General features: G+C 51.3%; 1 protein-coding gene and 1 long non-coding RNA gene across 2 annotated transcripts; both read left to right on the top strand.

Annotated features, from left to right (window-relative positions):
* The first annotated feature begins 4,810 nt into the window (after positions 1-4,810).
* Positions 4,811-12,098, top strand: LOC148643891 (CCN family member 1-like). Its single transcript, XM_088614626.1, has 5 exons — positions 4,811-5,452; positions 7,321-7,531; positions 8,156-8,506; positions 8,644-8,846; positions 9,586-12,098. Exons 1-5 carry the CDS (start codon positions 5,384-5,386, stop codon positions 9,895-9,897), a joined length of 1,146 nt encoding a protein of 381 aa, XP_088470752.1. The 5' UTR covers positions 4,811-5,383; the 3' UTR covers positions 9,898-12,098.
* Positions 12,099-16,174: 4,076 nt separating this feature from the next.
* Positions 16,175-19,817, top strand: LOC148643890 (uncharacterized). The gene is made up of 4 exons (XR_015928908.1): positions 16,175-16,450; positions 17,602-17,655; positions 18,302-18,358; positions 19,676-19,817. It is a non-coding gene; the product is annotated as an uncharacterized LOC148643890 (long non-coding RNA).
* Positions 19,818-25,670: the final 5,853 nt, after the last annotated feature.

The following is a 25,670-nucleotide window of genomic DNA, read 5'->3' as shown; positions in this document are numbered from 1 at the left end:
GCTGGGGCCCTGATTGTGCTCTCTCCGTCCGATTCGGTCTGCAGTGCCGCGTGCTCTCAGCACACCACGCACACGCTGTGCAACAGTAACCACGGCAACAGCTCCTGTCAGGGTGGAGGTTTTAAATCGCCCTCTTTTGTGGCATCAGTGATTTTCAATGTCGTTTGCCGGAATCCCGCTGTCTCTCGTTTTTCTTCGCAGCGGCAGAAAGCTCTTCTTTCCTCCCCTCCGCCTAAGAGGTGTTTTGCGGCGACCCCTTTTCCTCCCCTGCTTGTAATCGGTGCCTTAATTTCATTAACAGTGCTCCCGCGGCGCTTGTGTGATTTGATACCGCTGCTCCTCCCGGGCTGATAACCGCATGCACTCAGCTGTGCAAGCGTGATGGATGGCAGAATGGCGTGGCTCCGAGTCTGTGCCAGAAACAGCTGGGCGAATCGTGAAAACATCGAACTGATCACAGGACAGGGCCAAGGCAGCACGGTGGCACAGGGGTGAAGCTTTGCCACCTTGCAGCGCCGGGTTCACTTCCGCGGGTACTGTCTGGGCGGAGTTTGCACGTTGCCCCCGTATTCTCCTCCCGCGGGCGGCTTTCATTCCCGTTTTCCTCCCACAATCCAAAAGACAGGCTGGCTTCTGGGGAAACTGGCCCAGGGGGGAGAGTTGGCGTTTTTGCGGTGGGCTGGTGTGTCCCGTTCAGGGCGGACCCTGCCTTGCGCTCCTTGCTTGCCTGGACGGGCCGCCCGGGGCCCTGACCGGGGGGGGGGTGAAGAGATTGGAGACTGAATGAAGGACGGGAGTGGTCTGCTTCCGACAGCGTCATGGCAACAAGGTGCTGTCGGCCGCTCGGTCAGCGGCAGGGGCCTTGTCCTGTCCGACCAGGCTTGGAACTGACCGAGCTGCCCTCTGTGCCCGTGTGTGTCAGTGGCATGGCATGGTCATGCCACTGAATGGTAATGGGAGCACCTGTAGCCCGCACTTTCCTGCGCGCCACACTGCCTGGAGCGCCGCGGGCGCCCCTGTGGGGGCCGGGGACGACGGGGCTGACGGTGATGTATTGCCCACCTCGCCTGACCCCTGGCTGTGGCCCTGGAAATGTTTGTCTGGTCGGGTAACAATGGCTGGCGGGGAGCCAGAGGCCCAGCTCGCCAGACAAACTCTCGCGCGCGGGGGCGGCCGAGCACATCCTGCCTTTGTGGGCCAGGAATTTCAGGAATTCCACCCGCTTGTCTTTGCTGTCTTTCTTTTTTGTTTGTTTTGTTGTTGTTTCCCCCCCCCGCCCCCTAAAACAAGGTGCTTTCAAAGTAATCCTGACTGTTTTATATTCCCTTGTTTTGTCTCTCGGCTCTGCTTCTAGCAGACCTCCCCCCCCCCCCCCCCCCCAAAACCGCGCACAGAGACCGATGCCCGCGACGCCTCTTTCCACTCATTCCTCTTCGCTTCGCCGCCGTTCATCTTCCTCCCTGACAGGCCAGACGTGTGCCTCTGTCACTGCTGCTGCCAGTGGGCACATTCTCCTCGCTTGTTTGCTTTCTACACCTTCCCAAATACTGGAACCTATTCTTTCAGATTATCGACTAAGCAACAGGAGTAGTAATAATAATAATAATAATAATAATAATAATAATTTCTTACACTTCTATGGGCTTTTCTGGGCACTCCACTCAAAGGGCTTTACAGGTAATGGGGGAATCCCACTACCGCCACCAATGTGCAGTCCTCCACCTGGATGAAACGATGGCAGCCACAGTGCAGCATCATTTTGATTGATTGAGGAAGCCTTTCCTAGATCTTGCGTAGCAGCAACAGAATTTTGTGTTAAGATCAAACGTTTTTCGCAACAAAACCTCCCGTATACTGTACCGTACATTATCCTTCTTACGCACACGTGAGCGTTTTTTTGTGAGACGGAAATGTCCAGGGCAGCTTGGACTGGTATGTTTCTGGATGACTGTGGCAACAGTGTGCGGTTTGCTGGCTCTTAGCAGGTCCTTTCACAGATATGTGCTACGGGACATTTCCTGTGTTTCATAACAGTGCACACCAAGGCCTGGAGCAAGGGGTTTCCTGTACTTGTACAAAAACACTTTTATGGCCCAGGGAGTCAACAGTGGAAGTGTTTCGTTCCTCCTGAGAAAACAAACACTTGGTGAAGGGGCGGGAACCTGTGTTTCCTGGAATAGGTCCATGGGGGAAGAGATTGTGGGGACTCCGGTATGTCCAGCAGGAAGAGGTGTGAGCAGAGGATGTTGTGCGTTATGGGGGAGGGGGGGTGCGTTATAGGGGTTCTCACCGTGTCCTGGCTAAGATTCACCGTTTCCCCTCACACAAACATCTACGCACAAAGGGGAAGCCTCCTGGTTTTTCCATTTCGTCTCGCCGTTTCCATTCCGGGTTTCCCTTGGTTTGTTGGGGTTTTTTTTTGAGTCCGTAGCACGGAATCCCTGAGACACGATCGCGCTCCCGTCGCCCGGATCCTCGCCTGTGAGCGGGGAACACAATGAAAGCCCGTGTTTTTTCCTCTTGATCCGTCGAGGGGGTTTTCCATTCCCTCGCATTTCCAGCCTCCTTGCTCACTCTGACAAGTCCCGGTCCTGAATCCCAGGAGTAAGAATAGAAACTCTGACCAGTGGGTGAAATGTCTAGTTTTTGAGAAGACATTTGAAAGTGGAAACCGACACGAAGGAGGATTAGAAACCGGAGGAACACATACGACACATCTTGTTTATTATTTCAGGGCTTGTAGATGAGGTATTCACCTTTAGAATCTGATCCACCTAGATTCCTGCAAGCCAAATTAAACACAAATTGAGATTCCTTGTGCAAAGATGTTTTCAGTCCTAAATGTGCTTCCTAGGCCTTATCGCTTGTGTGCTTTTTGGGGCAAAGGTCTCGGGGCCTCTGTTGCATTCCTGAGCATATACAAATATCATTATTGTACAGGCTCTTTGTATATTGCCTTTAATTTCGCACACAGCTTTTATAAGCAATCATCCCCGCACTGAGCAAACTCGAATATGTTCCGAATTCAGCAGCCGGAATTCTGCCCAGGTCACGGGCAAGTGATCACATTACACCTGGCTTGGAGTCACTGGCTGCCTGTTAGGTTTTCGAGCCGACTTCAAAATCTTCATGCTCACCTGCGAGGCTTAGCATGGCTGGGTGCCTCCATACCTGTCTCACTTATTATCTGTCTGTTTCCCACACTTGCTAACACTATCTGGGTGACGGAGCCTCCTCTTGCTGTACCCCAAAGCTCTGAACTTCTGTCCCCAAGGAAGAGTCACCTCCCCTGAGCGCATTTCAATGCTTTCTGTTCAGAAAGGATTTTACCAAATTAGTATGTCTACGTCTGCTCCAATTTCTATCTTTTGCTTCACTTCTAACTGCTCGTCGTTCTTATATGTGTTTATTTGGTCATTTGCTATCCTTATAACTGTTTTTTTCTTCCTTTTTAAACCTATAGTAAAGTACTGTACTTTGCAATGCCCTTTAAAGGGACTAAATAAAATAAATATTATTATTATTATTTCTTGAACCTTCAAAACGCTAAAGACTGGAATGTCAGCTCTGACTCGGTGGTGGGAGGGAGCTATTGCCTTATTGCGCTTTGGAAAAAATGCTCAGTTTACAAAACCTGCCAAAACGTTCGAAAGAATCTACGAACATGAGAACGTTTGCACAGGGGAACTCCTTTGGCCCCTTTAGCTAATTTTGTGACAACTACATGTCAAAATGACATCATGCAATTCTCAAGGGGGTGCAAATGCAAACCTTATTGCAGTAATCGGCCTCCCTCTCGCAGGCTTATCGGGGCTATAAAATGAGAAGCTTGTCTTATGTAATAAGCAGGATAGAGGGGAGGGGAGCTGGGCTGAGGGATCAGCCCAGCATTGTAATGTACTGATTAGATCTTGTTTCTGCTCTCTGTATTTTCATGATGAAAACCAATAAAATGTACCTTAAAACTTTCCAAGATCAGGATTGTGTTTTATATAAAATGCATTGTTATGTGTGTTCAGGAACTCTGTCTCCTTCAAGAATTGCTTTGGCGTTTTGCACTGGGACGACCAGCAGCTCTTCCACGACAATTCATTCCATGTCTATAGATCCCTTTCACCCCAAATGTTCCCCCAGTGCTTTGTGTATAGAAAGGGGGCTCACCTCACCCACCACTGACGTCCGGCACCCGTAGGAGAGACGCACACAGCTGAGGTGAAAGCTGGCTTCACTTGAATTCAGGGGGAGCATTACAGTGACCAGACTGTGCTTCTGGGGGACAGAATGGAACCTGGACATGATATCAGGGGTTAATGCTTCTATTCCGACTAGGTTATCTAACAGCCAGGTAGGTGACCTCAGTTGTGCCCCTCATTTTAGGGATGTTTCACGTTTTAGCAATCAGAGATGGATAAAAGGTTTAAATACGAATGAGGAGGATAGGATGCCACCTCGTTTCTGTTGGAGTTAGCCATTTCCTAATTATCCCTTCTTCTTTCCCTGTCGGAGGGACCTGATGACCACAGGCGCCAGCACTGGGTGTGTTTTCAGCGAATAACTATGAGACGGTTCTGTGCACTTTGTGAACTCCGGTCTGTGGTCATTCATGTCTGCTCCATTTTTCCTTAGAATGCATTGCGTTTTCCCAGCATAGCCACTGATAAAGGAGACAGCAGGATGAAGGAATTCATGCCTGAGTCACAGAACAAAACAAATGCATCCGGACTGAATGTGTTTGCATTGTTTCCCTCCCGTGCAAAATCTGCATTTTTTGTATTCGTTTAATGTTCTAGAATTAGCGAAAAGGGTGCATTCACCTTTCTCTCTCAGTGCATTTGCTCTTGCTAGGATTGCACGTTTTTGGACCTCTGCAGAAAATCCTCATTATCTCTTTCGCAATCGCCCAGCTCGTACTTGCTATCCCTCCCTGTGTCTTACTTTCTCGCCCTCACCTCCCTTCTCTCTCTCTCTCCCTCTCTCTCAGCACAATAAATTTCCCACTCTCCCTCAAAGGGGTGGTGATGTCAGAGGTGGGGGCTGTCTGGCTGCATCTATAAGTGCGAGAGCCGCCGTGTGTTTTTCTCAATGGAGTGGAGCTGTGCTGCTCTGTGCGCCGCTGGAGAGAGGAAGGGAGAGGACAAGCTGCACCACAGCGCATCCACACAGAAACTCCTGACCGGCTCTGGGAAGAATTCCCTGCCCCGAGCTACAGACTGCCTGACCGACACACTGCTCCCTCCTGGAAACCCACCCAGGGCGGATCACTGCTCTCCTCTTACGGCCGACAGAAAACCGTTTATTGATGCCTGTTTTCTTTTGGTGAATTTGAGCTTTGATTTTATTATTGTGATTTGTAGTAGTATTTGGAGCTAGCCAAAAGGACGTCATGCTTTCAGCTGCGATGGGGTGGGCACGTTTGTGTGCCCTGGTGTTCCTTTCCTGCTGTGTGCTAGTGGTAAGTTTGGAAATTGCTCCTTATTAATTGTAGTGCTGTTAATTCTAGGCACTTTATTCTCTCTCTCTCTCTCGTTCTCCATCTCCTCTACCCCTCACACCCCCTGACTGGATTCGGTGTCTTTCCCATCTGTCTGATCTGATGTGAAAAAAAACTGTGCTACCGTGAAGCTCAGAGCAATCGGCTTGCAAAGGGTAGTCCTGGTTTACAAGCGCAGGGCGGAATAGAAACCTGTCCTGGAATAAACTCTGCCTTTTTTTTTAGAGAAATAAATTGTTACTTAAGCAATGAAGAATTGCTGAAACCCTTTACAGACTGAGCCTTCCACAGGGGTTTAAGGATCTAGACCTTTTCTTTTTCTGTTCATTGCAATAAGCTTTTTTTGATTTCTTTCCAAATGTATATTCCAAGTCTAAAATCTTTGTTCAAAGGGGTTTTGTTTTACAAGATATTCACACTGCTCCAGATCCAGGACCTCCCCCGCAGCAGGATGCTCCCATTCTCCTGCAATGCTGCTCCGATAGCTTGCAGAAATGTGTCGTGCTTTTCCTGCTCTGGTCTGCACCTCCGGGTCCCAGTTCTCCGCCGCAACCAGAACCAACGATCGAGATTCTATGGAAGGCATCAGACAGGCAGATCGGAGGGCTGTGATAAATTCTGCCCTCCCTGTAGCAGCTCGTGCATTAGACATGGAAAGTTTTCAGGCAAAAGAAGAGCTTGCGTCCCTGTATTACAGTGATCACCCACCCTGCACTTTTCCCCAAGCTGTGTCAACAAACATATCAGTGGGCGTCCGAAGACCTGGCCCAGCTATGTAATCTTGTCTACCTAATTCTTTATCTTTCGTATAAATAGTACAGTACATATAAAGAGGTGAGGTATGGGAGTACTGAGTTTACTGTACGACACATGAGACTGGAGCTTTGGAAATCTCTTGGAATCCACGTTTCTGCAAACGGCCATGCCTCGATACTCTGGGCTCTTGCCTTCCTTATCCACACCCCATCTTTCGCAGGTAGACCGTAACGGGTGCTGAAAGTCACAAAGACCAAGTCCTGTGCCATGATCCTTGATTGCCAGACTTAACACGCTTGCCTCGGTGCATGCATTTCCAATGGATTCAAGAAAACGAATCATTTGCGTTTTATGTCTTATTGCCGGTTGATGTTTTTTTTTGAGGTCATTGCATCCAACAGGGGGCATTGGCAATTGTATCGCGCGGCAATTTGTGCGTTTGGCTTTTTCGCCGGCTTGCCCAGGCTGCCAGGGGGTGGGGCGCAGCGGGGTCGGGGGGGGGGGGCTATTGTTGTGCAGACGGAGTACACACGCCGTCTCCCCTCCGGAGCCCGGTCCGTGTGCGCTGAGCAGGCTCGGCGACTGTGTGCTGGCTGAATAGCAGGAAACGCCCATGAGCAGCGCATGAGCCTGGTCGCTGTAGTGCCCTGTGTACGGTGAAGCTCGTGGAGTGCCTCATCCGCTGGCCATGCAGTTCCCCTGTTATCAGCCCCCTCTCCCCCCCTCGGGGCTGCTACGAAACCGGGCCTGCTTTTCGACACCCCACACGTCTCCATTCTTCAGTGCTGCTTTGCTGCTCTCTGTTGCATGAACCTTGTCCCATAAAAACGAAACCCTGCGGTGCTTTCGTGGCCTGTGAAATCAAGTGCGCTTAACTAACGCAATCCCCCCCCAAACCTGCGGAAATCTCTTAAGCGCGCCCGCTGCTTTACGGGCTCGCTGAATTAAGACCCCTTAACAGCTGTGTGGTTAGCTCAGTCGTTTATTGTGTCAGGCCCGGCTCATCAGACGCTTGGAGGAGCGCCCTTCTAACCCCCTCCCTCTCTCTCCTCTCTCCTCGATCTGTCTTCCAGGAAGGCAGTTGCCCGCTGCAGTGCTCGTGCCCTCCCGCGCCCCCTGCCTGCGCCCCCGGGGTGAGCTGGGTGCTGGACGCCTGCGGGTGCTGCAAGGTGTGCGCGCGCCAGTACAACCAGGACTGCGGCCCCAGCCAGCCCTGCGACCACATCAAGGGCCTGCGCTGCCACCTAGGGGCCGGAGGCAGGCCTGACCGGGGCCTGTGCAGAGGTACGCAGGGGGGGCTGGGGTGTGAGGCTGTGTGGAAGGAGGAAGAGGAGAAGAAGGGATCAGTGCAGGAGGAGGGAGGGAGGCCGCCGTCTTTGTCTCGGCCATTGGCTGTCCTGTGGATTATTTTCATTCCAGGAGAATTACGGAACAATAATAGAACCTCATTGTGAGATCTTTGCACCGGATTGAATTTAACGCGTAAAACAAGGGGACGCACCAGGGCGTGACCCCTCTGGTATGAGAGGTGCATTAGTGCAGATCCTTCTCGCACGTTCGAGTTTCAGTCCGAAAAAGGCACGCTGGCTGGGACCTTCTGAAATTGCAGATGGTTTTCTTGACTGGCAGCTTAAATCAGAGGCGTAAACCAGGTCTCTAGCTATGGTTTATACTACACTGATGGTGTAGTGCAGAGTTTAATTACAGTGGTCTTTGAGTCCTGCTTTTGCATCTGATCTGTTGCTTTAGTCAAGCGTTTAGTATTACAGGTCTGGTTGTGATCATCAGAAGCTTAGCTGCACGGTACCACAGAGTGCAAGGCGCCATATTGGTGGAGTCAGCATTGATCTCTGTTTGGGGGGGAGAGACGGCACGTGGGGTCTCAAGCGCCTCTCTGTGCCCCTGCAGCCGAGGCGCAGGGCCGCCCCTGCGAGTTCAGCGGGCGCCTGTACCAGCACGGTGAGGACTTCCGGCCCAGCTGCCAGCACCAGTGCAGCTGCATGGACGGCGTGGTGGGCTGCATGCCCCTGTGCCCGCACGAGGTGCCCCTGCCCGCCCCGCCCTGCCCGAACCCCCGCCTGGTGAGGGCGCCGGGCCGCTGCTGCGAGGAGTGGGCCTGCGACGGCGGCAACCACATCAGCGAGGACCCCCCGGGGGAGCCCCAGCGCACCCCGGTCCCCGACCCCTTCCCCGGGCTGGCCAGCAACGAGCTGCTCGCGCCCACCCTCCAGCACCCCGACGTTCTGCCGGCCTACCCAGGTGAGACAAGGGCAGCCCGTCCCGGCTCAGGCGGTCTCCCCCGCCCCTCCCTCCCGCCCTGTCCCATGCTCTCGCAGCCCCGTCCTCTCGCCCTCACTCCTCTCCTCCTCCTCCTGTCTCCCGCCCCGCCCCGCCAGAGTGGAGGTCCCTGCCCAGGTCCTCCATCCCGGCTCCCTCCCCCTGCCTGCTGCAGGTCACCGACTGGTCGGAGTGCTCCGCCACCTGCGGGATCGGCGTCTCCAGCCGCGTCACGAACGCCAACCCCGAGTGCCGCCTGGTCAGAGAGACGCGGCTCTGCCAGGTCAGGGCCTGTGACCTTGACGTGACCTCCTCGCTCAGGGTAAGTGACCCCCGGCACCAAGGGCCCCGATCGGTTCGGCGCGGTCCAGGGGCACCTCAGTACCTGTCTGACATACTGTCCTCCTCGCAGCCTTCGCTCGTCTAATTCTGGCCTCCTGTCACATTAACTGATTGATCACATGACTCCTATCCCGGAGTCCCTGCACTGGCTTCCCGTCAAGTTCCGTGTCGACTTCAAAATCCTCCTGCTCGCCTATAAGGCTCTGCATGGCTCGGCACCTCAGGGCCTGTCTGAGCTACTGTCGTCCTGCTCCCCACCTCACAACCTTCGCTCTTCTAACTCTGGTCTCCTGTCTGTCCCCCAAGCCCGTCTCCACTCTATGGGTGACAGGGCCTTCTCCTGCTGCGCCCCACAGCTCTGGAGCTCTATCCCTGAGGATATCAGAGAGTTGCCTTCTCTAAACTCCTTCAAATCTAAACCTTCTTCTTTAGAAGGGCCTTTTCTTACCTGGTTCTGTCATATACCCCTTTGCTCCTGCTCTACGCCATACTCCCATTTACTATTTCCTCTCATTGTGTATTTTCATTGCATATATATTGTGTATTTTTTCCCCTTTTTGTCGTTCTTCAAAGCGCTTTGAGAAGCCACCTTTGAAGGCGCTATATAAAATACAGTTTTATGATTATTTGTTGTTGTTATAGTTGACCGTATCCCTGTGTCTCAGTCAGCTATAGGACTGGACCCAAAGAAACATGCTCTCGCCCTGTTTCCTTCCCAGAGAGGCAAGCAGTGCCAGCGGACAGTGCGCCCCAGGGAGCCCGTGCGCATCGCCTTCGCGGGCTGCACCACGGCCCGCCGGTACCGGCCGCGCTCCTGCGGCGCCTGCGCGGACGCCCGCTGCTGCGCCCCCTCCCTCACCCGCACCGTGCGCCTGCGCTTCCGCTGCCCGGACGGGGAGAGCTTCGCGCGGGCCGTCATGTGGGTCCAGCGCTGCCGCTGCCGGGACGCCTGCCAGCAGGGTGCCGCCCCCGCGGGGGGCTCCCTGCCCTCCGTCCGCCTCCACAACGACATCCACACCTTCGCTCGCTGAGGGGGGGGGGGGGGGATCGGGCGGGCCGGGGCCTGCCTGCACCCCCACCGCCCTCCTGCTGCCTGCACCTCCCAGAGGGCCGGCCCCCCGAGACTCTACTCAGACGCACAGGTCATCCTGTCCTGCCATGATGGACCCTGCAACCTCCTGTCGCGGGGGGACCGGGGCTCGACGCCTCTACTAAAGAGGGTTTTTAGCCGATCTGTAGCGAGTCACATACAGCCCAGCAAGGATCGCCTTGTTGACAGTACCCTAGCTATGCAATCAGGCTCCGCAGGGCCTAAGATCCATCACTCCTAGAAAACCCTACACTTAGCGGCTCGTACCTGCGTTGCGAAGGGGCCGGTCCAGAGCCACAGAGCCACAGAGCAGCCAGGTGCCCTCCCCGCCCCTCACTCTCTCTCCTCCCTCCAACGCCACCCTCCCCCCGCGGCATCACCTTCAGTGGGCAAGTAGAAATAAGTTTCTGCCTAAGGGGCTCGAACCTGACGTGGGTGGGGGGGACAAAAACAGGCCCAGCTGCATCAAAATCAGACGAGCTTCAAAGAAGCAATTTCTTATTGACGACGCAGCTCCCTGTTGGGAACTTTAATGTCACGGAAAAGCTCCTGATTGGAGCTTGTGTCTTCTGGAAGGAGGACCAATTTAATTTGAATCGAAGACGCTTCCTCTTGGATATTAAATATTCTGGAAGCTGGATAAGTGCCAGACGAGGCTCCCGATCGGACCCTATTGTTGGATATCTCTAACTGTTCATGTAGCACAAACTCTTTTTCTTTTTTGATCATGCTATTGTGAAACCTTCAGTTGTTTTCCCCCCAAGTACTTTCACACTATATTCCCATTCCAACGATTTGATGAGGGGAGGATTTAGCTCGTTAATTGGATTCAAAACCTATGTGTTCTTTTCTTCAGATAATCACAGTTTCCAAAAAAGGTTCACGTGAGTTGACTGCCACGTCAAATGTTTTTACACAAGTAATTTAATTGTTACTGTATACACCCATATTCTGGTTTACACGTCAGCTCCTATGGCACCGCTACTGGTGATATTGACATTCAAATGAAAAAATAATTAAAAGAATTATGTGTATAGTGTTACAGAAAAGAAACATAAGTGGGACCAAAGTATTTTCTTTGTAGTGAGATTCCTTAAAAAATAGTGACACAAACCTTATCCGGCAATATAAGCAAAGAAGTCTATTTATTGGTATATTAAAAAAAGCTCTTGATTTCTAGTTTGTTTTTTAAGTACTGTTCATGAATACAAAACAGGAATTATCTGATAGCGCTAATTCCAATTTTTTTGGATGTAAGAATTCAGGCATATTTGGCTTCTCCTTGATGTTGAATCTAATATGAATGTTTAAGTGTATGAACAGGTAAACTTGCCTGTCCGAATGTGTTTATTATTTTTTAGCATATAATATATATTGTGAACATCATTCCGGTTCGGTGAGTGATCCGCGTGTCTGCGTGAATTCCCGAATGGGCGTGGTTGTGGGTGTGTCCGTGACTGTGCCCCTCCCTTGTGGGTGTGTCCGTGACTGTGCCCCTTCCCTTGTGGGTGTGTCTGTGACTGTGTCCCCTCCCCTGTGGGTGTGACAATGGGCGTGTCCATGTAGTTGTCCATCTCTCCTGTCTAAAGAGAGTATGAATTGAAGTATAAAATTCCCCAGACTCTTTCACACCATTTGTCCTTCTCTGATATTAGCAAAGTTCATCTTGCTGATATCCTCCCCTCTGAAAGGCTGTGGATCCTTTTAATGCTTTTGTAGGACCTTTCAGTAAAATCTCTCCATCATCAATACTCCCTCTAGCAATATGAAACTGGATTTCAGTTTCCAGGTGCCTAAAAACAGACCAGAAAACTTTCAATTTGAAAACATGTTTAAGGGGAGCAGGTTAGCAATAGAAAGGGATGGATTTTTTGTATTCGTCCCCTGATAGTCGTATGGCTGTGTGTGTGTGCACTGTAGCATTTGTACAGACTTCACGCTTGGTGGAGTGACTTTGTGACATTGCTTCATTTTTTTGGGGCTTAGCTAGCTGCTTGACAGAGGCTCTCTTGTATCGGAACGAGACCTGTATATTTAAGACTTCTGCTTTGTTAATATATACCTTGAATGTCTCTCGGTGTCATTAAAAAGTCTCTTTTTTTATGAAAATATTTATAAATATATAAATATCTATTACACTCACGCCAGTCTGACTTTTATTTGTGATCATTTTGTTTTTCCGAGAGTTGTTTTTTTGGTCCGTCACCAGTCATTGTCATCTTCCTTGGAGAATCTGGTCTTTACCAATTGTTCATTCCTTCAGTAGTTTCTTTGCTTTTTGACGACATTCCATATTGCTGATTTTTGCTGTGTTAGAACAACTCTCTACGGTTGTTCTAACTGAAGTATATTTTGTTCTTGTCACCACGATTGCCTTCTTTTCTGTCACAGACAACTCGTTTTCTGCCTTCGAAATCAAGAGGCAGACCCAGAAAGTAAACTCTGAAGGCTATAAATTGACAGCTCTTTTGTCTTTTCACAATTAATGTAACACAGAAGGCTTGTGCCATTAGAAACCTCGGTCAGCCATTTGTCCCAATACTCACCTGAAATGGGGAGGGAGCGGGCTAAATTATATTGCTCTAACACAGTTAAACTTGTAGGCAAAATAACACCCAGAAACAACAGGCAAAATCCTATGCTTTTGCCTGAATCTTTTGATCTGGAATCCAGATTGCATTAGTACAGAGCAAAAATCTTTCTTCATGGCGCCAGACAGGGGTCAGACCCCAGACCCTCGCAGATCGATCAGCATCCTGCACGCACCTCTGCCTGGGTCTGCTCTGGACTACAGCACAGCTCACCAGGTCCCCCAGCTGCAAGCCGGAGGTTGTGCAAAAGAGTACATATTTGATTTTTATCAACCCGATGGCTCTCGATGGTCTCATCTGTCAGGGACTCTTCACTGGAAGCGTGCAGGCCAGCCCTCATGAGGCACAGAGGCTGAGAGGTGGGGGTTAGCAAGGGAGGGTAACAAGACTGGCCTCTCTGACCCTGTCAGAGCTCATGCGCTGCCAGTTTTGTACACACAGACCGGCTCTGCACCTCAAACATCACACCCAGCTCGCAAATTTCACACTCGGCCCCCTCCCCCCCCCCCCCCCCCGCCACCCCAGTGCCAGCAGGAACTGGCCCAATTTGGAACTGGCCCGTTGTGTTTCGTTGGCGATTAAAGGGGTTTCCATGATGGCGAGCAAGCCAAGAGGCACTGTCAAACAGGAAAACGGGGCTTATTCCTGCAGGATGTTGAAAGATGCTGGTTGGGGCTCTGGCTGCAGGTGCTTGTGGGATATCTAGTGTGTCTTTAATTTTGGGGGGCGGGGTGGGATCAGTGAGGTTTTGATGGGGGGGAGGGAACTGCAGTTTTGTCAGAGCGGCGATCACACCCGCTGACACCCGCGCGCGATGTTCCAGATGCCGTGCCAGATGCCACCAACAGGTTACCCAGACCTCACTCTGCGGCTGACCTCTTCTCCGCCTGCAACCTCGGGCAGCACCTACTGATCCACGTCAACTTTGAGCCTTTGGGACCAGGGACTCTGGTGCCCGGTGCCAGGCTCGGGGTTCTTGTGATTCCTGGGAATATCCCTCCACCCGTTTTTCTGGGGGAGGATGTCCGCGTAAATCGCAACACATTGCATCGCGAAGGATCCCTTCGCGTTGCAGGCGCTGGCCTGTGTCGTATCTGTCTGGCTCTTTCTCACAAAAACAGGACGCCTCAGCCCGGGATGAAGATTCCTTCAAGGTCATACAATCCGAAACAGACAAGCCAGCCCCCCCCCCCTCCACAGCTCCATATTGTCTATAGCTTTGCAAACATCGCCTAGCAACGCTGCCTAGGATTGTCTGCCCGGCCTGTCTCGCTCGTTGGCTCTCTGTTTCCATGGAGTCCAGCGTCAAAAATAATTGCAATATGGGGGTATGATGACTCTTTAAAACAAGGTTATTTAAACTGCGCCGCCTTCTGCCATGCGAGTTTGCCGGGGTCGAGGGTCTGTCACTAGGAGACAGGCTGAGGCCTACTCTGCTGAGCATGAGAGTCGTTCCACTGTTGCCCCGGCGACGGGCCCAGACACCCCCTGCCCCTGTTTTCCTCTGGGGGAAACGGGAACTGGAGCTATTATTGGTCATTTTTACGCTGAGTTTTACACTTTTCTCCCCACAGAAAGTCGCCCCGACCCCCTTGTTTGCCGTGTCAGGGTGAATTGCGCCAGGCTCATCGGGGGAGTTATTGCGCACAGAGCCGGTGTCCCGCGGCAACAGCACTCCCAGAATGCCAAGGGCCCAGAGAGGAGCCCTCTGCCCTTATATGTGAACTGGGCTGTTTTGTTGACAAAACACAAAACACGGGACTTTCTCCCCGTCACTCCTCTTCGGGGTGCATCCAGCGGCCCAGGTGTCAGCTCGGGGGGAGGTCGCAGTCGGTAATAACAACCCCTGGGGGGGGCGATGGCAGCAGGCTGGTGAGTCCACAGCAGGCCCGGAGGGAGGGGGTACTGGGTTTGTCTGAGGGCTGCTACTGCTGCTGCTGCTGCAGTTGACATTGGCTGAGAAACCAGACAGGAAGTGCCAGGTGCTGTCCGGCCTCGCGGGGCCCTGTGACTTTCAGCACTGTACCGACAGAGGAACAGGAAATGTGCTGGAAAGGACAGGGGGGAGGGGTTCTCTGGGGACATGGGGTCAAGGATCGAACAAGGGAGACACCCCTGTGCGCCCCCCCCCCCCCGCCTTTCCACAACTCTCAGTCCTTCCTCCTGTTTGTGTTTCTTCCAGCACCCCCCCACCCCAGAGCACTATGGGATACCGCGGATCTCTAGCTCATCCCTGCGGCGGGATCGCGGGCAGCCGGAGCCGGGTCTGAATCCCAAGGGCTCAAGGTGAGGCTGGGAGCACACGACGCACAGCCCACCCCCGGGGAGGTGGTGTAGTGCAGGTGGACTTCGCCTCGAGCGTCCCTCCGAGGTCGCCTGCCTGCCTCTCTGGGCCCCTGGCATTCTGGGAGTGCTGTTGCCGCGGGACACCAGCTCTGTGCGCAATAACTCCCCCAATGAGACACTTTACCCTTTACTCCCAGCCTGGCGCAATTCACCCTGACACGGCAAACAAGGGGGGGGGCAACAGGGCAAAGGGGCAATATCAAACGAAGCACCGAACCTAGCTGGATTGTCCTCAGGTGGTGCGAGGAATCCCAAGCAAACACAGAGACAGGACGCGCAGACTCCTCACAGACAGACCCCTCCAAAATCTGAGTCAGCCCCAGAACCCTGGCGCTGGGAGGTAGTTGCACTAACTAACACACAACTGTGACCCCTCAGACTTTAGTATAGAAATCAAGTGTCCAGAATCTTTTTTTTTTTTTACTTCTGTCTGGTTTAGTATGGGGTGGCATGGTGGTGCAGTGGTTAACATTGGTGCCTCGCAGCGCGGGGGATCCGGGTTCAATTTCAGACCTGGGGTGCTGTCTGGGTGGAGTTTGCATGTTCCCCCCCCTGTGTTTGCATGGAGTTTGGGTGGGTTTTCCATCCTGGTAGGTGAATTGGCCCTGGTGTGAGTGTGTGTGGGTCCGTGCGTGCCCTGCGATGGACTGGCGTCCTGTCCAGGGTGTACCCTTCCTTGTGCCCGTTGCTTGCCAGGATAGACTCCGACTGCCCTCCGACCCTGAAACCGAAAATGCCCTGGAGATGGATCGATTAGAAAAATAGATGGATGGTTTCAGTATGATAACCGTTGTGTTAGAGTGGATGAGTGAATCAGAGCAGAGTTTGGGAATCAAGGAAGAGTTGCAGATCTGATCAACAGCTGTAGTTTTCTTGCACTGTGAGATGAGTGCCCCCCAGTGGCTACTACTGTGCTCTGCAGGGTTGAGGAATATATGAACACACAGTAGTGGACTGATTTCCCTGAACGCTGATTACTGGTTCAAAATATTCTCCCCCCCCCCCCCCCCCCACCCCCCCCCCACTTCTTTAACCTTCCGAAACATCCGCGTGCTTTTCTCGAGGGCGGAATGCGTAGTGTCAGCCAGAGGAATCTGAACTGAACAGACGATGAAGTTGCATCGGCGTGTTAAAAAAAAAAAGGGCACCTGCTTTGCAGTTGCATCTGATAAGATAAGAAAAACAGCCGAGTTCAGAGAAAGACATCATTTGAGAATTTCGGGGTTAACTTATCTTTCTTTTTCCGGACAGAACTGCCCCGGCTGGTTCTGTGTTTTGCATCTACCAGGGGATGTGGAGGTGATGACGCACAGTCCCATATCTCCAGCTCTGATCGCTGGGATTCAGCCGATATACGCAGAGTTCCCAGAAACTGCAAGTGGGTTTTAATTTCATTCTCTGGAACTTTCCAATCCACACCAGCTGTGTCTACGTCTCTGCCTTTCCTTAGATACGGGATTTGATTCCTGGATCGCAACACAATGCGGTGTGGCTGTGCATTGGGGATTCTGCTGGTGTGCATCTCTGCTGTGCTTCTTCTCTCTGGGAGCAGTGAAGGTGAGACCCTCTACTCTCTGCTTCTGCCTCTTCATCGTTTGTGTTCTTTCTGTATTTTCCTGCATCTCAGAACTTCCGGTCCTTTTGATGCTGTTGCTTTTTATTGATCTCAGAAAAACAGGCTCCAGATACCATTGAGTTTTGAATTAATCCTCAAGCAGAGACAGGGGCAGCCAAGGAGTTGTCAGCCACTGTTTGGGGAATCCCCACAGAAAAGCAGAAACTGCACTCTGCAGTCTAGTGTGGCTGTCTGGAAAACAGAGCCTGTCCAGTCCTGTTCATGGAGGGCTGGTCAGTGAATCTGTAGACTGTCCAGTCCTGGTCGTGCAGGCCTGGTCAGTGTGTGTCTGCAGAGTGTCCAATCTTGGTCCTAAACGGCTGGTCAGTGAATCTGTAGACTTTCCAGTCCTGGTCCTAAAAGGCCAGTTAGTGTATTTGAAGGGCTGTCCAGTCCTGGTCCTGGAAGGCCAGTCTGTGTATTTGCAGGGCTGCCCAGTCCTGTTCCTGGAGGGCTGGTCAGTGAGTCTGTAGACTGTCCAGTCCTGGTCCTGGAGGGCTGGTCAGTGAATCTGTAGACTGTCCAGTCCTGGTCCTGCAGGCCTGGTCAGTGTGTGTCTGCAGAGTGTCCAATCTTGGTCCTAAATGGCTGGTCAGTGAATCTGTAGACTTTCCAGTCCTGGTCCTAAAAGGCTAGTCAGTGTATTTGAAGGGCTGTCCAGTCCTGGTTCTGGAGGGCCAGTCAGTGTATTTGAAGGACTGTCCAGTCCTGGTCCTGGAAGGTTGTTGTGTGTCACAAGATTTTCTTTCCAGCTCAACCCTGATTGAACTAAATCAGCTTCTTATTGGCTCAACAGGATCAATAGAATAGCTTCTCCCAGAAGCTCCCTCTGCATCAGGCCTGGACACAGTAGAATGTGTGAGAACTTGCAATGGTTGTTCGGACCTGCGGTTCTGTTTTCTGTGATTAATAACCCAAAAAAGAGTTACAATCATATCAAATATTTCATGTTTAAGGTGGGGGACCTAATTCACCTAGAGCCTACAGCATGAGGACTCCCTGAAAAGACCTTTGGGACACTTAACTTCTTATTAGGAGTCAGAAAACTTTTTAAATACAATTAACTGGCCTATATCTTTTTTTTTTCCCCCAGCTACAGAGAGCGCTTCATTAATCCAGGATGCTGCTCGCCTTCATGACTTGCCTGGTGAGTGAGTCTCGCAGGACAGGGGGAGTTTGGACTGTGATCTTCTGTTGTTACTGCAAGAAGTGAAAGGATTGGCACTGAACTGACCCGAAGTACTCTCAGTTTTAGATGTAGAATAAGGTTAATGAGTGAAGGGAGATACTGAAATGATTCTAGAGCAGACAGAAGAGGACACTGATGGAGTTCATTGTCATAGTAGGGGGATGAATGGCTGTTCAGCAGCTTGAATTTCAGGGTATAATGCAACTGGTGAAAATGTAGTACAAGCCTTTCCATCTCCTCTGCTGTTTGGATAGCAAAGCCATCTCATTAATTTGCCTGTTAGCAGGTTATTGATCTGAAGATCTGTAACCTGAAGGGGCCACAGTGAATCTGTTTCCGCAACATCACCGGTTAACCTGTTCCAGGCACCCACAACCCTTTGCGTACAGAGCTGCACCGGTTGCTGCTTACAACATACCCAACTGGTTTCTCTGTTGGGGGGGTCCCTTCCGAAATGTGGAAGCCTGGTACGAATCGCGTTGGCTCGTCGCCTTCACTCGCGGGGCTCAGGTGGACGGAATGAAGCTCTCTCGCCGCGAGGCCGGGGGAAAAAAAACCCCAAACCCACACTGGTCTGGAGGTGACGGCGATTGTGTTGTTCCAGGTGGGGGCGCCCTGGCCAGGGACACGGGGAAGAGGTCAGCGGTGAGGCGTGGCCACCGTGAGTAGCCCTCAGTCTGTCTCCCTCCCTCCACACATCTTGCCCCCTGTCACTCCCCCTTCTGCTCGGATGTAATAATAATTATAATAATAATAATTGCTTACACTTATATAGCACTTATATCCCATTGTCACGATTATAGTCCCCCCTCCTTAAGGGTGCTCCAGCCCTCTCACTTTAGACTTAATTCTGTGCACCTGATCCCTTCTCCCAGCCCACCTTAAAAGCCAGGCGCTGACGCTCATCCTGGCTCTGTAGCTGGTTTTCTCACCGTGCGAGTCCGGGACCTGGAAGCGCTCTATGGATTACTTTTGGATTGTTTGCCTCGGCCACACCTCCCCCGTGCACCAGCGCACTTTGGACACGCCCCCCTGTTTTCAGCCCCGTATTCCTGCATGACGTTTCCCCAGTGTTTCCCCGCTTCTTCGGATTGTGTCGTCCGCATAGGGTCCGAAAAGAACTGTTCGTTACACCCATGTGTTGCCAATTAAGTAGAAGAGGTGGGAGCGTTTAAGAGGGGACGACGAGACCCGAGAGATCGGATACGGGGAACGGAGACAGTGGAGTGCTGTGGGGGTTTTGGGACGTGTTGTGTCTTTTTGTTTTCAGTTAGTGTGGATGGGTGTAGACTGGAATACTTTTTTTTTTGGTACGGTCTTATTGTTTAGGCACAACCACCGTTCCAGCTGTCTCTAGTTTGTTTTTGGTTTATGGTCAGTTCTGCTTGGAATACAAATGTTGACTTCCGGTTCCCTGGATTTGCAATGATAATAAAGTTGATTTGTTTTCCCAGGGGAATCCAATCTCCCGGGTGTCCTTTTTCTTTTAGGTTGCAGCTTCCCCCCCCCAAAATGACAACAGTAACCCATTAACATTCATACTGGTTTTAGCAATAAAAAAAACCTAGTCCTTACCTAGCTGTCATTAATCATACTGAAGAACAGTATGATCACTTCTTTTGCTTTGTGCAATTACATACAATTTTCATTAACACCTTTAGGACCCATAATAGAGTTCTTACACTAAAAGCAAGACATGGCAAACAGCATCACATCTCTGCTGCTACTCCATAGCTCCGCGAGTTCTCACCCAGTACTAGTTTGTGGAACGTGATGCGAACACTCGACAAGTCATATAATAATTCCCTACACTTATCTGCACTTTTCTGGACTCTCCACTCAAAGCGCTTTACAGGTATTGGGGATCCCCTCCACCACCACCTTACATCCTTCGGAAACAAGCAAAGGAGGATTTAATAAAATCATAGTGTGAAAAGTTAAGTTCTGCCTAATTAGGATGCACTCTTTCTGTTTGCAGATCTGTGGAAATATCTGAGGAAGGGAAGGTAGAGCGACGCCCTCGGCCCCCTACTGGCTATGAGCGGAATTGCAAGTATAACATTTGCAGGCGAGGAGGGAACCACACAGCAATTTATATGAAATAAACTGCTGACCTCAGAGAGCCGTGCTACTTTCTGGAATTCATAATATCTGTGTCATCTTAAATCTGCCTCCTATTAATGTGGCAATGGCTCCTTTTCTTCCCGATGTTTGATCCTGAGCACACACGCACCTGTATAATAATGCAGTTAGTGAAATTCCAACTGGAGTGTAGCCCCACTGCACAGCAGATCGAAGGGAGGAATTAGCAACTGCGATTCATCGATTGAGTTCAGATTAGGAAGGCCAGGTTGTGCTAGACCAGGGTACAATTTAACCGGGACATTGGAGGTTGACACCGCTGAGCTCTTCACTGACCAAGTAGTCAGGGCATCAGTTCAATGTCTCATCCGAAGGACAGAACTTGCTACAGCCCAGTGTTCCCATTCACCAAACTGGGGCACTGGGGCACTGGTTAGGAACTTGTGGTACAGATGCATAGGCGCCACCTACTGGTCCACCAGCGCTACTTACAGCAGCTGTTTTTTTTCCTCCCAGCCCAGAACTGACCTGCGTAGCATCTGAACCCCGACAAGATAGTCATTAGCTGTGGTGTGCCCTCTCACCCTGCTTTAGGCCATAGAAGTAGTTCAGGTGGGGAGCTGTCAGCATGCGCAGGCTGCAAAGGAACAAGTAAAGGTTTATTCCCAGCAGAAAAGAGGAGAGAGGAGAAAACGTCTCAGTTTTTGAGCCTGTGTCAGAGCTTGTGCTGGGTTTCCTTTCTTCTCTTTTCAGCACAGAATAAACTTTTACCTTTTTAGCCAGCAGCCATATCACCCTGCTGCTCACCGCTGGCAGCCCCACTGGAGCTCAGCAGGCGTGAGCCTGGTCAGTACCTGGATGGGAGACCTCCTGGGAAAGCTAAGGCTGCTGCTGGAAGAGGTGTTAGTGGGGCCAGTAGGGGGCGCTCACCCTGCAGTCTGTATGGGTCCTAATGCCCCAGTATAGTGACGGGGACACTATACGGTAAACAGGCGCCGTCCTTTGGATGAGACATATAACCGAGGTCCTGACTCTCTGTGGTCATTAAAAATCCCAGGGCGTTTCTCGAAAAGAGTAGGGGTGTAACCCCGGCATCCTGGCCAAATTTCCCCCCTGGTCTTTACCAGTCATGGCCTCCTAATAATCCCCATTTCTGAACTGGCTTCATCACTCTGCTCTCCTCCCCACTGAGAGCTGGTGTGTGGGGAGCGTTCTGGCGCACTATGGCTGCCGTCACATCAGCCAGGTGGGGCTGCACACTGGTGGTGGTGGAGGGGATCCCCATTCCCTGTAAAGCACTTTGAGTGGAGTGTCCAGAACAGCGCTATATAAGTGTAAGCAATTATAATTATAATTATTAATTATTATTTTACTCATTCCGTTATTTGCTAGAAGGCTACATCATTGGCATGTCGTGCGCTTCTCTATGGCCGTAGAACACTCTATCAAAAAGAATAAGGAGACGTCTTACCAAATCAGATTTCCCCGCAGGTAAACACAAAAACATATTGATGGCAGGCAGGGCACAGAAATGCACAACTCCCATTTCTAGAAGAGTGTGCCCAGGCTGGATACACAGGCTGTGCCCCCTGAGCTTTTGACCAGCTGCTCCGAATCTCTTTCACTGCTCAGTCTGCGTCTCGCCCATCTGCGGAGGTAATTTAGCCTTTGAAGGACAGAAAGCTACAGGGAACAATGATGCCCCCACCTCACTTGACAGCCAGTGAAAGTGTTTCTCTGGGGGTCTCCAGCCCCCTGGCTGTTATCAAAGGCCAGCTAGCTCTGATCACTCTGCCTTTTTATATGCACGGGATTTTAACCATGAAAGCTCAGCCCCCATTTCTCACCTAGAACAACTCCATTGTCCTCTCTGAGAAAGGAGTGTGTTTGTGCAGGGGGTCATTCTCACAGACCACAGTGGGGATCCCCTTCTTTAGTATTTACACCCTGTTAATGAGCTTCTAAAAGGGACAAAGCTGTGGAAGTTTTTTTAATTAATATGTGCCAGGGCTGACACTTCCATGGATAATTAGAAGGACAAAGATTCAGAGCATTACGGTTTCACAGAGGCCTGTGTGGGAGATCCAAACAAAAAGAAATGTGTGTGTGTGTGGCGCTTAGAGATCTTTAGTGACTGTTTGTCTCCACCGCTAATAATACCGCTGCCAATAATATCTTTTCTATGTCATACTTCTTTGGAAATGCAATCTACTGGGGAAAGGCATCAACAGCTCTTTGTAGAGTCATGAGTTAGTATTAATAATAATAGAGGTGGCAATTGCACCAGCAGCAGCAATAAGAATAATTACACTTATATAGCGCTTTTCTGGACACTCCACTCAAAGTGCTTTACAGGTCATGGGGAATCCCACTACCAACACCAATGTGCAGCCCCACCTGGATGATGCGACGGCAGCCATAGTGCGCCAGAACGCTCACCACACACCAGCTATCAGTGGGGAGGAGAGCAGAGTGATGGAGCCAGTTCAGAGATGGGGATTATTAGGAGGCCATGATGGGTAAAGACCAGGGGGAAATCTGGCCAGGACCCCAGGATAAAACCCCTATTTTTTTTTTAGAAACACCCTGGGATTTTTAATGACCCATGAGAATTGAATCAAGACCTCAGTTTTAAGTCTCACCAGAAGGACAGCACCCTTTTTACAGTATAGCGTCCCCGTCACTATACTGGGGCATTAGGACCCACACAGACCGCAGGACGAGCGCCCCCTACTGGCCCCACTAACACCTCTTCCAGCAGCAGCCTCAGCTTTCCCAGGAGGTCTCCCATCCAGGTACTGACCAAGCTCACACCTGCTGAGCTCCAGTGGGGTGGCCAGGTAGGAGCTGCGGGGTGATATATCTGCTCACAGCGAGCTGCAGTAGCTGCTGGCAGCCGTCCTGGGAGCAGTAGAGGTGGTGGTAGACGCAGCAGCAGCAGGGGAAGCAGCAGTTGTAATGGTAATAGAAACACCGCAAAGCGATCTGCTCAGTCCAGCGCAAACAGAGCACGTTCGGCGTCTCACAACAGCGGCGAAAGTGCGACAGCCAATCACGTTCGGGAGACGGGCTGCGGAAGAGAGGATCGACTCCCGGGCACCAGCGGAGGACCGGCGTCACAGTCTTTGGCGTCTTGATCTGTTGCGATTGACCTTCTGGCGTTTCTGGGTCGCCCTGTTGTGTCCACAGCCTTTTATCCTCCCCCCACCACCACCACCACACCACACCACACACACATGCAGTTCCCTGGAACCTCGAGTGCACGTTTCTCTTTCTGAAGAGGAAACGAATTCCCCCTAAATCCTCCTTTTAACACCGGGATCAGAAGGACATGTCCTCTTCTTCTGTTGTCACTGCATTGTCTCCCCTCCGCCCTCCTCTCTGCGTGGCCCCCCCTCCTTCCCCAATGCAAACACTACAGTGAGCAGGGGGGGGGGCTTTGTTTAGGGATTAGGGAGGTGTTTGAAGTCAGCCTGGCGGTGCAGTGTGAGACACCCAGACAGTAGGAAGATGGCTTCATTGTGGGAACCAGAGGGGACATCCCCACATAGTCGATACTCCCCCTGAAGATTTGGAAATCTTTTTTTTCCCCCGATTCATGGTACAGGAGGTAGGGGGGAAGGCGGATCTGACAGATCTTGAGTCCTGGGTGACATTCTGACTGGGGGATCCTTCCGTGTGGAGCTTGCACGTTCCCCACGTGTTTCACCCCTCCCCCGGCGTGAAGTCCAGTCCTGGTGAGTGTTCCCGTACTTGCTGGACACACTCTGGGTCATCATGGCCCTCACACAGATCTGTAGACATCAGACAAGGAGGGGCCTGCAAGAGAACAGGAGGCGTGGTGGTGGGAGAGTGGAGCAAGCTGCCGGGCCATGTTGTTGAAGACGATACCCTGGCTCCTTTCAGTAAGTTTCCTGGCCAAATTTCCCATTGGCCCTTACCAATCATAGCCTCCTAATAATCCCCCTCTGTGAATTTGCTTCATTACTCTGTTCTCCTCCCCACTGAGAGCTGGTGTGTGGGGAGCGTTCTGGCGCATCATCCAGGTGGGGCTGCACACTGGTGGTGGTAGTGGGATCCCCCATGACCTGTAAAGTGCTTTGAGTGGAGTGTCCAGAACAGCGCTATATAAGTGTAAGCAATTATTATTATTATTATTATTATTATTATTATTATTATTAAGTGGTTGGATGAGATCTTGTGAACAATTAGCAACAGACTAACACCTGCTTCCCAACCTCAAGTGATAAAGACGCCTAACAAGAGTTTCAAATGACCCGATTCAACTCGTTTTTACGACAACTCAGCCGCGGAGGTAGTACACTGATAACACCTCCGTAGTTCCTGTTGATTATTGTAATTCCCACATTTAACCACAAGGTGTCGCTAGTAACTCAACCCTTTTTTCTTCGTGTAGCTTCGTGAAAGCGGCCCTGACGAAAGCGTGGCGAGGAGAAGCCAGATGGTTTTTTAAAAAATAAGCTCCTGCTGCAGTGACGTAGTCACAGCTTAATCTGTATGAATGACTACAGAACTTCAGTCCCCTCCCGGGTCCCTATCATCCTATTTCCGCAAAGTCCCTCCCGGGGGGCTCTGGAAAATAACGACTAGAACGAAAAAAGTTTGTAATTGTCAGCTCAGAAAACGTGGCCGTACGGTGCATTTATTAATCAAAACACAATGAGGAATGTGATCATCTATAGGTACTAGTAGTGTGGATGGATGTCAGAAGAATTTGCAAAAGGCTCGTAAACACATCTTTAAAAATGTTTAAATGCACGATTTACAGTCCCGTTGTGCTCATTTTGATGAGTGTTGCGTTGGTTTGTACAGTTGGTTTGATGCAAAGTCGCCTTTCAGATGAATAATTTGCGTTACGAATGAACAACAACAGCAATAATAATAATAAATAATAATAATAATAATAATAATAATAATAATAATAATAATAATAATAATAGTTTTCTGTTCTATTGCATGCAGGTGGCGTCTCTGCGCTAACAGGCTAACAGTCTATTCCTAATCATCATCCAGCGCCCCCTAAAGACTCGGTGGGGGCTCAGGGGGTCGGACAGCATAAAGGCACGAGGGTCATACACTGTGGGGGGTGAAAAGAGAAAGTCCATATGAATGTTCCCATGAATTCTTCCTGTCTCCCTGCGGGGCTGGCAGCTGGGGGCTGCCGGGGGGAGCGCCCAGCGAGCTGGCCGGGCGGCGGTGTGCGCCGTCCGGGGGGGGGGCTCAAGTTGATCCGCGGGCCCGGGGTGGGGAGGGGGGTCCCCAAGTTCCTGGCGCTCACGCCGGCCCGGTTGACGGCAAAGTGAATGGACCTCAAACGCCGTCTTTGTGCGCCTTTGTCCCGCTCCGCGTTTGAAGTGCTTTGTTATGCTAAAGGCCGATCCCGCAGTTCTGAATGGAGTTTCCTAGTCCCGCGGATCTGCAACCCAAACCATCCTTTACAGTCAGTACTACCCCCCTGCATATTTATCAGCCATTTAAAGGGTATCGGATTGTCAACAGATCTCCGCACACAGCCGCCCACCGCCTTTTCAGCGCCCATTCAGCGCCCAAACCAGATTAAAACAAGATGAAGAGGCGGTGGGGTCAGGCCGCACACGCACGGAGAAGTTTGGGAAAGCCGGGAGTCACGAAGTTAAAAGCCCTCGCTCGGGGGGGTGGGGTGTTAAAGACCCCGTCCTCCCTTGCTCTATGACGGCCCTCTTATCTCTCGAGCAGCCAGACCAGACAAACCGGTTCCATTTCCTCCTCGGTCCTCGCCTATTGTGTGCGGGTGTCGGCGGGCACAACCGAAACCCACGCCACGAAAAGTCGTTTTCGCTCGCCGCTTGCCTTTAAAATACGGGTTTGAAGTCTTTTTGACTTCCAAGAAC

Source organism: Lepisosteus platostomus, chromosome 21 (assembly GCF_059453375.1).
Source record: "Lepisosteus platostomus isolate fLepPlt1 chromosome 21, fLepPlt1.hap1, whole genome shotgun sequence".
In the NCBI taxonomy this organism is placed as follows: Eukaryota; Metazoa; Chordata; class Actinopteri; order Semionotiformes; family Lepisosteidae; genus Lepisosteus; species Lepisosteus platostomus.
This window is presented reverse-complemented; position numbering and strand designations above follow the sequence as displayed.